The 17,406-nt window shown below is 39.9% G+C and overlaps 1 protein-coding gene across 1 annotated transcript in view; it reads right to left on the reverse strand.

Annotated features, from left to right (window-relative positions):
* DNAJC15 (DnaJ heat shock protein family (Hsp40) member C15) overlaps positions 1 to 11,470 on the reverse strand; it is an 85,364-nt gene extending 73,894 nt beyond the window's left edge. Inside the window, exon 1 of the mRNA XM_032294774.1 lies at positions 11,335 to 11,470. Coding sequence (XP_032150665.1) covers positions 11,335 to 11,442 — 108 coding nt within the window. The 5' untranslated portion in view covers positions 11,443 to 11,470. The remainder of the gene's footprint in view (positions 1 to 11,334) is intronic.
* Positions 11,471 to 17,406: the final 5,936 nt, after the last annotated feature.

Here is a 17,406-nt window from a genome sequence, read left to right on the forward strand (position 1 = left end):
TCCGCTGCTGAGGAGCTGCCAGTCTAGGAGTCTAGGTTTAGTTTCTACTTTTCTTAAACAATGCTCTGGGCTTAATTCTCCTGAAGGCCTCCACTGATCACACAACTCCTACAAAACTGACTGCCTACAAATTTGGCCCACATTCCTTAATCTGTCATTTGGAGCTATCATTAGTCATAACCGAACCTACCTTTCCTTATTTTTCTTCCTTGATATAACCCACATTTTAGAAAACTTGTTTTTTTCTTTCTGGTTTCTTTTGAAAACTCAAATGTCTGGTAATAGTAGTTTATTCCAATGATCTGCCTCCTTTAGAAAAGCAAGTACTCTCTCATTTTGCTATAATCATCACTCATACAATACAATACCATTTACCCAGTCATCCCCTCACTCATTTGTGCTACCTGCCTGGCCCCCTTAAGCATGTGAATTTGCTACCTATGCCTAAGATTTTATCTTTTTAACTTAGCTCATATTCTTCCCTTTTTTCATTCCCTTTTCTCAATGTTCAGCTCATTCAACCCATTCACTAACTTTTCACAGTTTCCTCTGATTTTCCAAACAAGAAACAATGGATTATTCCTATGAAACCAAGCATTGTATCCATATATCTCTCTTATGACACCTATGCTTAAGTCTTTCATTCACTACCCTTGAAAAGACATTTACTAAGTATCTGTAACCTACCCCATTCTGTGCTTGGCCCTACGAGTCATTCTCAAAAGGGAATCAGACAGGATTTCCACTGCTGGGGAGTTCCCAGTTTAAGAGTCTAGGTTTAGTTTCTGGTCAAATCCCTTGAGGAGAAAATGCATATTTGATTTATCTTTGTATCGACTATAGCACTTACCCTCAGAACCTCACCTAATAATGTGCAACTCCATAAATAAAGTGGCAAATGGATGAATAAATGAACGAATGAACAGAAATAGGATAGCACTTAGAGAGTCTGTCTTTAATTGGGCATTAAAATTTGATCCAAATTTGCTTCCTAGAGCGACTGTTTTTGTAAATAAAGTTTTACTGGAACATAGCCACATTTGTTTATTGTCTGTGTGTTCACTCTACAACAGCGTAGTTTTGACAGAGGTGATATGGTCTGCAGAGCCTGAAATGTTTACTATCTAACTCTTTACAAATTAAGTTTGCTATCCTCTGCCCTTGAGGGTCGCAGTCTTGGTTTATTTATATCCTCCCTATACACATTTAGTTTATAGCTTCCACCATATTTGGTGTTACCCAAAAATCTACTAAAGTGAATTTAACTGACAAATTTTAAAAACAGAACCTATTTCTAAGTTGAAGACTGCCTGTGTTATTGGAGATATTAATAAGCAATGATCAAAACTTGGAAAAGCACATCAGAAGTCAGAGAATTATACTTACTCTGATTACACACATATTTATTAGACACTTATATTTTAGACTCTCTTGACTATTACAAAAGTCAAAGAGGCATAGTCTCATTTATCTTATTCTTTTCTTAATTCCTTAAGGCTGTCAGTTCAACATTCTATAATACTTCCCTAATCTACTTATTTCCATGCTAGTTGTTTCATTCATTTGTTGACTTAATGAGTCAACAAAAATTTATGGAGCAGAGCAACCATGTGCCTGGTACTATGTTGGGAAATGAGCGAATGAGCATCCTTGGGGGGTGCGGTGGCTAAAAAAAAAAAAAAAAAAAAGGTATCCTTCACACTTAATTCCTGTCTATACAGAATATCTAATTTTAGTTAAAAGGGCATATTTCAAAAAGAAGAAGAAACATTTAAATAATGCCAGCAAATCAACAAATGGGCCATGTCAGGTATCTGTTACCACTACCTGGTTTCAAATATCCACTAGAAAACCAAAATAACAACAAAAATAAAAAAGCAGAAAAATTAAACGTTCCACTAACATGAATCAAAAAATTTCTGAAAACAGTCAAGTGCGGTGGCTCACGTCTGTAATCCCAGCACTTTGGGAGGCCAAGGCAGGCAGATCACCCGAGGTCAAGAGTTCAAGACCAGCCTAGCCAACATGGTGAAACCCCATCTCTACCAAAAATACAAAAACTTAGCTGGGCGTGGTGGCAGGTGTCTGTAATCCCAACCACTTGGGAGGCTGAAGCAGGAGAATCGCTTGAACCCAGAAGGCAGAGGTTTCTGTGAGCCGAGATCATGCCATTGCACTCTAGCCTGAGCGACAGGGTGAAACTCTGCCTCAAAAAACAAACAAAAAAAATTCTGAAAACTGAGAAAACAGCTCACTCCATCATAGCTGGTACAGCTGAAAAAAAAGAAAAGCATCAAAATTGTTTACAAATTCCCTAAGGTATTTTATTCTTCCGTAACAACATAAACAGTAAATAACTTTTTAGATAAATATAAATTGCCTGAAAGTGTTATAAAATGCTAAAACTTCTATCTTGAGACTGAATATCTGAGTCCAAGAAAAACAATAGTTGTACCAGAGGGAAATTAAGAAGAAAAAAATTATTCTTCCTCCTCGAGGTAGCTGTGATGGAGAGAGGAAAGACAGAGACTATTAACTCATTCAACAAATACTTACTTAGCGTTTACCATATGAATATATAAACATTTATTTGGCATATGCCAGGACTTATGCTAAGTTCTGGGGAAAAAGCAGTGAGCAAGACAGACACAGACTCTTGCTCTCCCTTAGAGGCAACATATAAGAGGACCCAGCAAGGAAAAAACAAAGATGTCAATATGATATTAAAGTCAAATATCCATGTTTATTTATTAAGTTGCTCAATAATAATAGAATGACTATCATGTGCCAATTACAATGCCAATCACAGATACAGATGAAAGTGTTTTCCCTGAGGACTTCACACCATAGATGCCTATACAAATATAAATAATTTTGATGTCTCCTAATAAACTATATAATAAAAATTTGTTCAACTTCCTAAGTAAACACACAGTATGAAAGAGTTTTCTTCTACTAGAGAAGGAGAACTGGGGTCTGGGAAGGCTTAACATTGGTAAGATGTGTCTTTTAAAAAATGAATAGGAATTAACCAGGAAAAGAATTTCAGACAGAAGAGAAAGCTCTAGTAAAGTCGCAGAACCATAAAATTTCATGAAGGGAACTCAATGTAACTACAGTATAGGGTACAGTGCAATGTAGAGGATGGGAAATGTGGCTGGATACATCATTTGAGGGTAAGTACATCAACGGTCCTGTGTAAGATCCTGAGAAAGGTTTAGATCGTGGTAAACTCATAAAAAGGTATCATTAACAAGTCTGGATTGCAGAAAAATAACTGATGGCAGTGTGAAGTTTAGAACCAGAAACAAAGAGACCTGTTTTTAAAGGTGATCACTACAGGCCAGAGGAGAGACAATAAGAGAATAGCAAAGGAAGGCACAGCAATAAAAAAAAATTACAAATGAGGCAAAGTGACTGATGAACCGAATGGTGGAGGTAAAGAAGAAAGTGGAGTTGATGATGTCATTAGTCAAGAAAGGGGAAAGAAGAGGAGAGTCAGCATGCTCAGGGAGGACTATAATGAGCTACATTTTAAATAAGCTGAATTTTGTATTTTTGTGTATGGTACTCATTGGTAGACATCTGGAAATTCTTACTGACTCTATTCACTGAAAGAAAAGTTCTCATTTCTTCCCATTCAAGAATAACATTCATTCATTCAACAATTTCTTTTTGCAATGCTCACCACATATCAGGCACCATTATAAATGCTGGAAATATATACCAGAGAACAAATAAAGTCCTGGTCCATGAAACTTAACCTTCTAGACTCCTATTATATAAAAAAATGGTGAGAAAGAATCAGGCTGCGTGCAGTGGCTCACACCTGTAATCCCAGCACTTTGGAAGGCTGAGGCAGGCAAATCATTTGAGGTCAGGAGTTTGAGACCAGCCTGGCCAACATGGGGAAACCCCATCTCTACTGAAAATACAAAAATGAGGTGGACGAGGTGGTGGGGCGCCTGTGGTCCCAGTTACTTGGGAGGGTGAGGCTGGAGAATCATATGAATCTGGGAGGCGGAGGCTGCTGTGAACCAAGATCCTGTCACTGCACTCCAGCCTGAGCAACAGAGTGAGACTCCATCTCAAAAAAAAAGTCAGCTGGGCGTGGTGGCTCATGCCTGTAATCCCAGCACTTTGGGAGGCCAAGGCAGGTGGATCACGAGGTCAGAAGTTCAAGACCAGCCTGGCCAAAATGGTGAAGCCCTGTCTCTATTCAAAACTATAAAAATTAGCCAGGTGCAGTGGCAGGCGCCTGTAATCCCAGCTACTTGGGAGGCTAAGGCCAGAGAATCGCTTGAACCCAAGTGGGAGAGGTTGCAGCGAGCTGAGATCATGCCACTACACTACACTCTAGCATGGGTGACAGAGTGAGACTCTGTCTCAAAAAAAAAAAGCTAAAAATATAGGTATACAGTAAATAATCCATGTGATTACCAACGTAAGCTTCAAAGTATCATTAAAATATGTTTTAAATCATGTTATAATTGCAAAATAGTTACAGCATTATCATATTTTTGGTAATGAATAAATGCTTGATAAGCTGTGTGTTTGACAGGTCTTAGTTTTCATGTATCAGGACTGCTTATAATGAAATATACATGTGTCTAGTTTTTTTTACATATTACACTATCCTAATAACAACAAGAGTTGTGGGGGTGGGAGGAGGGAAAGCATCAGGAAGAATAGCTAACGCATACTAGGCTTGATATCTAGGTGACAGGATGATCTGTGCAGCGCAACACCACAGCACACTTTTACCTGTGTAACAAACCCACATACCTACGACATGTAACCCTGAACTTAAAAACTGAAGAAAAATAAAAATAACAGGAGTTACAATTTTCAGGAAAGTAACGGAAACTAAAAGACTACCACTTCATACAAACTGAGTTTTGTTCAAACTACTTTAAAATTTGATAATATTCTCTTTTCAACTTAAAAGTTTCTTTTCTACTTTTCCATGTGAACCAGCTTTGCTAGAGCAAAGTTTGATCATAACTTCTTACTATTAAACCATTAATTGTAAAATGCTTTTTTATTCAAGATACTACATATTTTGCCAAATTATTTCAATCTCCTAAACAGGCTAATGAACATTAGTTCTTAGTTTCTAACAGGAAGCTTACCTAAGAAAAAGTTATTTAAAGATCAAAAAACCTCAAAAGCTAGCAGAAGACAAGAAATAACTAAGATCAGAGCAGAACTGAAGGAGATAGACACAAAAAACCCTTCAAAAAAATCAATAAATGCAGGAACTGGCTTTTGAAAAGATCAACAAAATAGACAGACCACTAGCCAGATTAATAAAAAAGAAAAGAGAAAAGAACCAAACAGATGCAATAAAAAACGATAAAGGGGAGATCACCACCGATTCCTTGGAAATACAAACTACCATCAGAGATTACTACAAACAACTCTATGCACATAAACCAGTAAACCTGGAAGAAATGGATAAATTCCTGGACACATGCACACTCCCAAGACTAAACCAGGAAGAAGTTGAAACCTTGAATAGACCAATAGTAAGGGCTGAAGTTGAGGCAGCAATTAATAGCCTACCAACCAAAAAAAGTCCAGGTCCACATGGGTTCACAATCGAATTCTACCAGAGGAACAAAGAGGAGCTGGTACCATTCCTTCTGAAACTGTTCCAAACAATACAATAAGAAGGAATCCTTCCCAAATATTTCATGACACCAACATCACCCTGATACCAAAACCCAGCAGAGACTCAACAAAAAAAGAAAACTTCAGGCCAATATCCATGATGAACACAGGTGCAAAAATCTTCAATAAGATATTGGCAAACCAACTGCAATAGCACATCAAAAAGCTTATCCATCACAATCAAGTAGGCTTCATCCCAGGGATGCAATGCTGGCTCAACATATGCAAATCTATAAACGTAATCCACCACATAAACAGAACTCAAAGAAAAAATTACATGATTATCTCAGTAGATGCAGAGAAGGTCTTTGACAAAATTCAACAGCTCTTTATGCTAAAAACTCTCAATAAACTAGGTATCAACAGAACATATCTTAAAACAATAAAAGCTATTTATGACAAACCCACGGCCAATATCATACTGAATGGGCAAAAACTGGAAGCATTCCCTTTGAAATCAGGCACAAGACAAGGATGTCCTCTCTTGCCACTCCTATTCAATACAGTATTAAAGGGTATTCAATTAGGAAAGGAGGAAGTCAAATTGTCTCTATTTGCAGACAATTTGATTGAATATTTAGAAGACCTCATCATCTCAGCTCAAAAATCTTCTTAAACTGATAAGCAACTTCAGCAGTCTCAGGATACAAAATCACTGTGCAGAAATCACAAGCATTCCTATACACCAATAACAGACTAACAGAGAGCCAAATCAAGAGTGAACTCCCATTCACAAATTGCGACAAACAGAATGAAATACATAGGAATACAACTAACAAAGGATGTAAAGGGCCTCTTCAAGGATAACTACAAACCACTGCTCGAGGAAATAAGAGAGGACAAAAACAGATGTAAAAACATTCCATGCTCATGGTTAGGAATAATCATTACTGTGAAAATGGCCATACTGCCCAAAGTAATTAAGGTTCAACACTATCTCCATCAAGCTACCTGTGACCCTCTTCACAGAACTGGAAAAAACCACCTTAAACTTCATATGGAACCAAAAGAGAGCCCACATAGCCAAGACAATCCCAAGCAAAAAGAACAAAGCTGGAGGCATCAAGCTACCTGACTTCAAACTGTACTACAAGGCTACAGTAATCAAAACAGCATGGTACTGGTACCAAAACAGCAACATAAACCAACAGAACAGAACAGAGGCCTCGGAGACAACGTCACACATCTACAACCATCTGATCTTTGACAAAACTCACAAAAGCAACGGGGAAAGGAATCCCTGTTTAATAAATGGTGTTGGGAAAACTGGCTAGCCATGTGCAGAAAGCAGAAACTGGACCCCTTCCTGACACCTTACACTAATATTAACTCCAGATGGATTAAAAACTTAAACATAAGACCTAACACCATAAAAACCCTAGAAGAAAACCTAGGCAAAACCATTCAGGACATAGACACAGGCAAGGAATTCATGACTAAAACACCAAAAGCATTGGCAACAAAAGCCAAAATAGACAAATGGAATCTAATTAAACTCCAGAGCTTCTGTACAGCAAAAGAAACAACCATTAGAGTGAACTGGCAACCAACAGAATGGGAAAAAATTTTTGCAATCTACCCATCCGACAAAGGACTAATATCCAGAATCTACAAAGAACTAAACCAGATTTACAAGAAAAAAACAAACCCATTCAAAAGCGGGAGAAGGATATGAACAGACACTTTTCAAAAGAAGACATCTATGAGGCCAAAAAACATATGAAAAAATGCTCATCATCACTGGTCATTAGAGAAACGCAAATCAAAACCACATTGAGAAAGCACCTCACTCCAGTTAGAATGGCGATCATTAAAAAATCTGGAGACAACAGATGCTGGAGAGGATATGGAGAAACAGGAACACTTTTACACTGTCGGTGGGAGTGTAAATTAGTTCAACCATTATAGAAGACAGTGTGGTGCTTCCTCAAGGACCTAGAAATAGAAATTCCATTTGACCCAGCAATCCCATTACTGGGGATATAGCCAAAGGATTATAAATTGTTCTATTATAAAGACACATACACATGTATGTTCACTGCGGCACTGTTTACAACAGCAAATGCCCATCGACGATAGACTGGACAAGGAAAATGTGGAACATATATACCATGGAATACAATACAGCCATAAAAAAACAATGAGTTCTTGTCCTTTGTAGGGACATGGATGAATCTGGAAACCATCATTCTCAGCAAACTGACACAATAACAGAAAACAAACACTGCGTGTTCTCACTCATAGGCAGGTGTTGAACAATGAAACCACATGGACACAGGGAGGGGAGCATCACACACTGGGGTCTGTTGGGGGGGCCAGGGGAGAGGGATGACATGGGGAGAAATGCCAGATACAGGTGACGGGGGGATGGAGACAGCAAACCACATTGCCATGTATGTACCTATGCAACAATCCTGCATGATCTGCACATGTACCCCAGAACCTAAAGTACAATAAATAAATAAATAAGATATATTTATTTATTTTTGATTTTTCTTTTATAGAGACAGAGGTCTCATTATATTGCCTAGGCTGGGTCTCGAATCCCTGGGCTCACGGGATTCTCCCACCTGACCTTCCAAATTGCTGGAATTACAGGCATGAGCCACCATGCTGAGCCCAACAAGATATATTTCATAAACCTGAAAATGAATTACATTTTTAAAATATAGTATGAAAGGTTTTTTTTAACTTATTGATAAACATTATTTTCTATTTTCAATAAGATTGCCAAATATGCCCCACACCTCAGCCATTTTTTTCTTTCCTAATACTTACCTTTGTCTGTTTCTCATTGCTTTCAGTATTTCCAAGTTTCCTAAAGTTATTATCAACAATCTTATCTTCTGCCTCATTATTGGTCATTGCCTGGACCAATAATTCCCAAAAGAAGCAGAACAACCCCTCAGGGACATTCTGAAAATACATGAGGCCCTGTTTGGTTGCATAATAATTTGAATAGGAGGGAGGGTATTTGGTGGATAGGTGATCCTAGAAGTCCTAAAATACGTGAGGCAATCCTGTATAACAAAGAACTGTTTGCATCCCTCAATTTTAAAAGATTCCACTGGACATTAAGTAGGTGAAAAGTTTATAATAATCTTAGTCCACAACTTTATAATATATAAATATATCATTATTACACTGTTTTAGTATAGACTGAATTTTCCACAAGTGCAACTGCCATGTAAATTGAGGGAGATTCCGTTGTTTTTTTCAAATTTTTATCAGAAACTGTTTGCCACTTGAGAAAAATAAGTTTGTAAAGGACAATGGTCCTTGTGCTATTTGAAAAGCCAACATATTACATTTGATAAACAATCTGCATTGGTAGCTGTCATATACACAGTGATTCTATGAATTGGTACAACATGCCAGCAACTAATAATTACTTCATTATGTGTTCTAATGTAGTAATGTTTAAGCATTTACATATTTAAATTGTAGACGTGTTAACATGTTATTTTCTGTTTTTTGTTTTTTTGAGGTGGAGTCTCACTCCTGTCGCCCAGGCTAGAACGCTGTGGTGCAACCTCGGCTCACTGCAATCTCTGCCCCCTGGGTTCAAGCAATTCTCCTGCCTCAGCCTCCCAAGCAGCTGGGATTACAGACATGTGCTACCATGCCTAGGTAATTTTTGTATTTTCAGTAGAGATGGGGTTTCACCCTGTTGGCCAGGCTGGTCTCGAACTCCTAACCTCAGGTGATCCTCCCGCCTTGGCCTCCCAAAGTGCTGGGATTATAGGCATGAGTCACTGCACACAGCTTGTAGACACGTTATTTTCTAATAAAATATTTCACCTTTATGTCTCAATTAAAGCATTATATTGATTACTAAAAGTTATGTTTAGGGGTATATTTTATTGTCTATGAATCTTCCTTCAGGATTTCAGTATATTACAGGAGATAGTTTGAGAATCACTGGCCTACACTTTAGCCTTCATGTACCTGCACTACTAAAGATGTTTCCTAACTGACAAGCTGGATTCTGCAAACTCTTTCCTCTTCCAATTAAAAATACCTACAGACCTGAAAATCACCAATATTAGTTCTATCTTCCAACTACCACAACTCCCAACTACCTTGAACGTCTGATACTGGGATTTTTACAACTCTCCACAAAAGGACTATTTCTACCTAATCTTGTTCAGCTATGTCACACACTGAACACTACCCAGGAATCCTTATTTTTAAGGAGTCAGCAAGTCATAGTGGAAAAAGTGTAGCATTTGGAATCATTGATCTGCCACCTACCAGGGATGATCCTGGACAAGTTACTTACAATTTTCTAAATCTCTATTGCCCCATTTTTTTTTTTCTTCATTGGAGACAGGGTCTGGCTCTGTCTCTCAGGCTGAAGTGCAGTGGCAAAATCATAGCTCACTATAACCTCAAATTCCTGGGCTCAAGTGATCCTCCAGATCTAGCCTCCCAAGTAGCTACCAATACAGGCTCATACCACCACACCCAACTAATATTTTTTATATTTTGTACAGATGGGGTCTCTTACATTGCCCAGGCTAGCCTCCAACTCCTGGCCTCAAGTTATCCTCCTGCCTAGGCCTCCTAAAGTGCTGGGATTACAGGCCTGAGCCATTTTTTATACTGAATGTTGAAATATTATCAGGCAACTGTGCATGTATCAGGCTAAAGAAAATACATTGTTAAAATTAAATCCACCTGTTTCTCTTAACATGGCTACACAAAACGTAAAAATACGTATGTGGCTCGCAATAGTTTCTGTTGGACACTTCCTTTTCCCAATTCTACAGTTCATCATGAAAACACTACTTGATGTTTCCAACTAGGCCCTGTTTCTAAGTGCCTGAGACTTTGGAGATAGTACTCCTGGTGTTCGAAACACTTTTTCCCCTTCTCTTTGCTGAATGAACTGCTTGTATTCATTCAGATCTCAATTTTCTTTCTTTCCTTTTTTTTATTTGAGACGGAGTTTCCGCTCTTGTTGCCCAGGCTGGAGTGCAATGGCGCAATCTCCGCTCACTGCAACCTCCACCTCCAGAGTTTAAGCGATTCTCCAGTCTCAGCCTCACGAGTAGCTGTGATTACAGGCGCACGCCACCACGCCCGGCTAATTTTTTGTATTTTTAGTAGAGACGGGGTTTCACCGTGTTTCCCAGGCTGGTCTCGAACTCCAGATCTCAGGCAACCCACCCGCCTCCACCTCCCAAAGTGCTAGGATTACAGGCGTGAACCACCAGGCCTGGCTGAGATCCTGATTTTTAACTACAGCTTTCTCCAAAAAGCGTCCCCGATCCCACCACGTCCCCTGCAAGACGGGAGTAGGGCCTCCTGTGAGAAAGGAAAATCCACACACAGCACTTGCCGCACCGTATTTGCAATCGCCTATTTTTTTGGTTTGTGTCCCAGGCAAGACTGGAAGCTCCCTGAGGAAACAGATCCTCAGAACTGCTCCGTGTTCCACACCCAGTCGTCACAGCCAAGCACAAAGCGGTCTCTCCGCTGAACAAATGAGCGCCAGGACACAGACAGCTGAGCGAATGCGGGGGAGCACAAGGGTTCAAGGGGGAGGCGGTAGGGAGGGCTGAAGCAGAAACTGGAAGGGGGCCCAGGAGGACGCCTGCTGGGCAGACCCGGGCAGCCTGGAGCCAGAGAGGGGTGGGGGCCTCTGGCAGGACTCACCAGTCCCTGCTGGTCGAGGTCGGCGTCGGGACGTTTGGCGGAGGGCGGCAAGTACTCAGCGTAGCGCAAACCCTCGCCTACCGGGGCGACAACACCACGGGCAGCCATGGCAGTACCGCCGGAGGGACTCAAGGCGCCGTGGCACCACCTACGAGGCAGCCAGAGGGACAAACTAGTTAGGGCGGTTTCTTCTCTCAGATCCAGCAGACTGCGCTCGCTTTGCTAATTAAGGCGGGGGTCGGCCCGGCGCGGTGGCTCGTGGACCAGGCGCGGTAGCTCATGCCTGTAATCTCAGCACTTTAGGAGGCCGAGGCAGGTGGATCAGCTGAGGTTGGGAGTTCGAGGCCAGCCTGACCAACATGGAGAAACCCTGTCTTTCTTAAAAATACAAAGTTAGCCATGTGTGGTGGCATATGTCTGTAATCCCAGCTACTAGGGAGACTGAAGCAAGAGAATCGCTTCAACCTGAGAGGCGAGGTTGCAATGAGCTGCACTCCAGTCTGGGCGACAAGAATGAAACTCTGTCTCAAAATAAAACAAACAAAAAGAATGGTAAGTTTTTGTTTGTTTGTTTTTGATGTAAGAGAGGAAATGCCATAAATTTCAACTGGAAACAAATGCAAGGAAATGAAAAAATGTGATTCATAGGACTGGGTCAAAAATACTCCAGGAATCTTCAGAGAAATAATCGCATTACAGAAATTAATTTTTGTTAAACGAATCCACAACTATGAAGGACACTAGTAAATTAGGCAAATAAATTGGATCACGGCCTACAGGTCATTCTTCCACTCATTTATTTATTCAATAAATATTTATTGAGTATCTGTTAGGTATAAGGAACGATGCTAGGCCTTGGACCTATAGAGTCAAACATACAAATAAGGTCTCTGATTCCTTGGAGTTTGGCGTACCCTAGCAGCTGGGCCCTAGCAGTAACAGGCTGCTGGCCTGGAACAAATGAACAATTAGAGCAAGACCCAGGTTAGCTTCAGCTCCTGTTAGGACAGCTGCTGCCCCTGATCAGGAACTGGAGAGAAGCTTTCAGAACAGAAGCCAAGAAAAGGGGGAATAGAAGAAGCGGGAAGGGGAGAATATAGCAAGGTGGAGGTGAGGCGGACTTAGCAGGGTTGCATCTCAGCTCAGACTTTTGAGAGCAGGTGGCTGGCTGCTTGTAGACTTGACTGACCTCGTTCCACTGCTGCCTCAGGTGTCCACTCCTACAGATGTAGCCAATTTTAAAGAAAAATCTCATCCACAAAGATTACTCAGTTCCCAGCCTTTGGTTCTTTGGTAAATTCACCCTCCTCAGCAAAGAAAGGATAGAAAAAAGGGCAATGAAGTCCTTTCCTCTCCCTCACAAGGATCTCTTCCTGATTTAGCTAAACTCATTTTCCTGGCTTCTACAGAACAAAGAAAAATACTTTTTGTGAAACCCAAAAGGGAGGCCACATTAAATTTTCATTGGCCTACTTTTATTAGTTATGCCACTTCAAAGACAGATTACATTATGTTCAATAGACTTTGTAAAAGAAAGGCAGATTGCATTGGTAATATGTCTTGGAAACATCTCAGTAGAAAATGTGTTAAAAATTTATTGTTTGGGCCGGGCGCGGTGGCTCAAGCCTGTAATCCCAGCCCTTTGGGAGGCCAAGGCGGGTGGATCACCAGGTCAAGAGATCGAGACCATCCTGGTCAACATGGTAAAATTAGCTGGGCATGGTGGCGCGTGCCTGTAATCCCAGCTACTCAGGAGGCTGAGACAGGAGAATTGCCTGAACCCAGGAGGCGGAGGTTGCGGTGAGCCGAGATCGCGCCATTGCACTCCAGCCTGGGTAACATGAGTGAAACTCCGTCTCAAAAAAAAAAAAAAAAAAAAAGAAAAAATTTATTGTTTGAAAGGACTTTTGACAAAGACAATTGACCTCTCTGTGCCTCAGTTCCATCATTAGTAAAGTAGGTGATAATAATGGCACCTCTCCTGTGAGGATTAAGTGAGTTCACTTTTGCAAAGCTCTTAGAACTGTGCTTGATACCTAGTAACTTCTACGAAATTGTCTGTTACTATTTTCTTTACATTACCTCTTTCACCGATTTATTTCCTTGAGTGTTTTCTCTCACTAGCTCTACCTCCTTCCCCCCACAGTTGTGTTGATCCCCAACCAATTGTCTTGTCTTCAAAATTACAAAATCTGATTAACATTGCATAGTGATAAAATAGAATTGTGGGAGAAGAAATAGTTGTTTTTATGAAAATGAAGTGCTTTGGAAAGATTTGATAAAACCAAGTTTTTTTTTAAAAAAAGCTGTTGAATGTTGAATATCAGAAGAGAATCACAAATACTATGATCCTGTATGTTTTTTTAAAAATATCTTGCTCCACCTTCATTTTAAACAAACTCAAATTAGGAATCATAGAGGATGGGTTATCAATGGGGAAGAAATCCAAGGCAGAACTGAACCAGAGCACCCACATCCAAATAAAAGGCCTTAGCCCTGTAGCCCTGCAGATACACATAGAGTATGTGAATAGATATCCAGTGTGTCTGCGTGACACTAAAATTTCATGTGGGTATAGGGAGTGTTATTAGGGAAAAAGTCCAAAAAAGCTTTTGGATGGAGATAATTAAAAAAAAAAAAAAAAAAAAATTGAGAAACAGCGATGTAAAAAAATGGTTAAAGTGACATATATATCATATATATTATATATATGATGTAAAAAAATGGTTAAATTGAGCCGGGCACAGTGGTTCACGCCTGTAATCTCAGCACTTTGGGAGGCCAAGGTGGGCAGATCACTTGAGGTCAGGAGTTTGAGACCAGCCTGGCCAACATGATAAAACCCTGTCTCTACTAAAAATGCAAAAATTAGCCAGGTGTGGTAGCTGGTGCCTGTAATCCCAGCATCTCGGGAGGCTGAGAAAGGAGAATCACTTGAACTCAGAAGGCGGAGGTTGCAGGGAGCTGAAATCGTACCATTACACACCAGCCTGGGTGATAAGAGTGAAACTCCATCTCAAAAAATAAAAACAAAAAAAGGTTAAAATATGTGGTATATTGTTATGATCTCAGATTTTAATTGGTTTTTCAATTAACCCACCAACCACTATCCTGGTCTGATCAGAAAAGAGGCTGGCTTTACTGTATGACAAAGTGCAGTGGACACCAAAAACGGACCTAAAATGTTCAAAGAAGGAGTCAGAGAAGCCAGCACCAAGATAACAATGGGAGGATGAAAACAAATTTGCTGAACTGATAAGGATGAGGCAGGCTTGGGGAAACAAGGTGTGAGAAAGCCTTGTATGTAAACAATACTACAAGTCATTCTGTTTTGCTAAAGCTTAAAGAAGAGACTGAAGATGGATGAGGACAGATAGCCAGACAAAGGCCAAGTATTGAACAGCCTTATGTAATAAGCAAAGGCATTTAGACTTTATCTTATAGGTGAAAGCAGGACATCAAAAAATGTAGAATCTGGCAGTGACATGATCAGATCTACATACTAAGAAGATCATTGCGGCGGCAATATAGGGGCCAAAGCAAAAAGAAGTTTTTGCAATAGTCTAAGAGATGCCGAGCCCTAAACTAGGGCAGTGACAGAAGATATGGCAAGGAGGAGTATAGTGATTTTAACTGGATTCTTCCCCACATTTAATCTCTCTTGGCCCCACCTACCAAGGACCCATCCATTGGCTTTGTCCCCTGTTCTCAGGGTGGCCCCTGATTGACCTAAGCCAACCAATGCATCTCATCACTCTAGCCATGATGTCTTTTTCATGAATAGACACTTTGCTCTTCTGGGACATTGGGATTATGAGAAAGGTTTGTTGGTTATTTTTGGGACAGCCACTTCTCTCTTTAGCTGGACATGAACAGAGAAGCGTGAAGCCCTAATTGTGGTTGGCAGTCTTTTGACAACCATAAACTAGGGTAACCATTTAATTTATCATCCAAAACAAGGTCACATTTGAGAGAAAGATAGTGCTATAAATAATTATGTTATGACAATAGATGTAACTGAGACTGTCTAGCAAACCAGAATATATGGTCCCTGTACCATGAGAAGAGATGGCCTCAGGATGAAGCAAACACCATTGAAAGCCATGGGAAAATTAAAAAGAAACTGGATCCTTGATGACATTGACTATATGAAGCTTCATTTGATATCTACCCCATTTCTAAACTTTTTAGTTATGAAAGAAAAATTTCCTTTATTATGTTTTTTTGAATTTTGTATTTAAAATTGCCAGCATTGAAGAAGTAGAAAGAATAGTATAATGAACCCCCATCTCCCAAAACCAGATTCAACAATTGTCAAGATGCTGCCACCATTCTTCATTTATTTTCCTTTTTCTGATTAAGTATTTCAAATATATCAAGAAATTTCACTCTGGACATTTGAGTATGCATTCCTGCCAAATACAGACAATCTTCTGACATACCTGCACCATGTGACAGCTAACAAAAATTACTGATAACCTTTTGTGTCACCTGATATCCAAATTTTATTGTTACAGAAAACTTTTAAATAGCTGGTTTGCTCATATCAGATCCAAACAAAGTCCACACATAGCAGTAGATGGTTGCTGTCATTTGAATGTCCCCTCCAGAACTCATGTTGAAACTTAACACTGAATGCAACAGTGTTGGGAATTGAGGCCTAATAGGAGGTGTTCAGGTAATGAGGGCTCCTTCCTCATAAAGGAAGTAATGCCATTGTCATGGGACTGGGTGAGTTGTTGGGTGAGTTGTTACAAAGCAAGCTCGGCCCCCCCTGCTTTTATCTTTTGCATGTGCTCACTTGCCCTTCCACTTTTCCACAATGGGATGATGCAGCCCAAAGGCCCTCACTGGACACCAGCACCATGCCCTTCAACTCCCCAACTTCCAGAACTGTAAGAAATAAAGTTCTTTTTCTTTAAAAATAGGGACGGGGTTTCACCATGTTGGTCAGACTTGTCTTGAACTCCTCACCTCAGGTAATCCACCCGCCTCGGCCTCCCAAAGTGCCGGGATTACAGGCGTGAGCCACCGCGCCCAGCAATAAAGTTCTTTTCTTTACAAATAACCCAGTCCATAGTGTTCTTTTACAGCAACAAAATCTAGATGAAGACAATCATTATGTCATATTAGTTCTATTTTATTTTTAAAAATCCCTTTCTCCACCTTTTTAAATATATTAACTTGTTGAGAAAACTATCACCTTATTTTTAAGACAAATTTTAGCTGGGTTTTCTGTATTTGCAACCCCTTTATTTGCAACCCCATTCTAACTGATCCAAGGAGTCATCATTTTTTGATGTCCTGCTTTCATCTATAAGATGGTAAAGGGATAGCATCAAGATGATTTGGGGTTGAACAAATAGGAGAGATAATGAAAAGGGAAGATCCAAGGTGATTCTTCCATTGGATCCAAGGGAAGATCCAAGATTTCTTCCATTGGCAACTACAGAGCTAGGAAAAATATACAGACTAAGAAAAGAAAGTGAAGATTATGCTCTAAAGACGATCAGACTCAAGGAATGGACAGTGGGAGGAGAGGGGAGGAGGTAGCAGAAACTACAAACAAAAAGCCAAAAAGATAGAAGAAGCGAAGAGAAAGTGGGGTCATGGAAACCAAGTAAGTTTTCAAAAAAATGAAATAGTGAGAAATGCCAGGTGCTCACAGATAAGTAAGGATAAAATGCTCCCATGAGATTTTGCAACTAGGTGATCACTGGTGACCTAAGGAAGAAGGGTTTCATTTATAGCAGAGAGACAATGATCACCACTCATCCCACATTCTAGAATATTCTAGAAAGTATTCTTTTTAAAAAAGTATAAATAGAACAACATTTAATGCTATTTCTCTGTGTTGTAGTGCCAAATAGTTTATATAGCAAAAAGAGAAGAGAGAACAAACTCGTGGAGCTTATCATCATCAGTTGAATGATCAGGTCTTTGAAATGACTATTTCTCACACTGTGATTGCTTGGATATTTGCTAAAATATTTATCCCTTGAAACACTAAAATAGCACCTTAAGGTAGGAAGACAGTAAAATGCTCTGCCTTCTTTTTAATAATATTTCACT

The sequence above is a fragment of the Sapajus apella genome, unplaced genomic scaffold, assembly GCF_009761245.1.
Source record: "Sapajus apella isolate SASKATOON/1434 unplaced genomic scaffold, GSC_monkey_1.0 scaffold32, whole genome shotgun sequence".
NCBI classification, from domain to species: domain Eukaryota; kingdom Metazoa; phylum Chordata; class Mammalia; order Primates; family Cebidae; genus Sapajus; species Sapajus apella.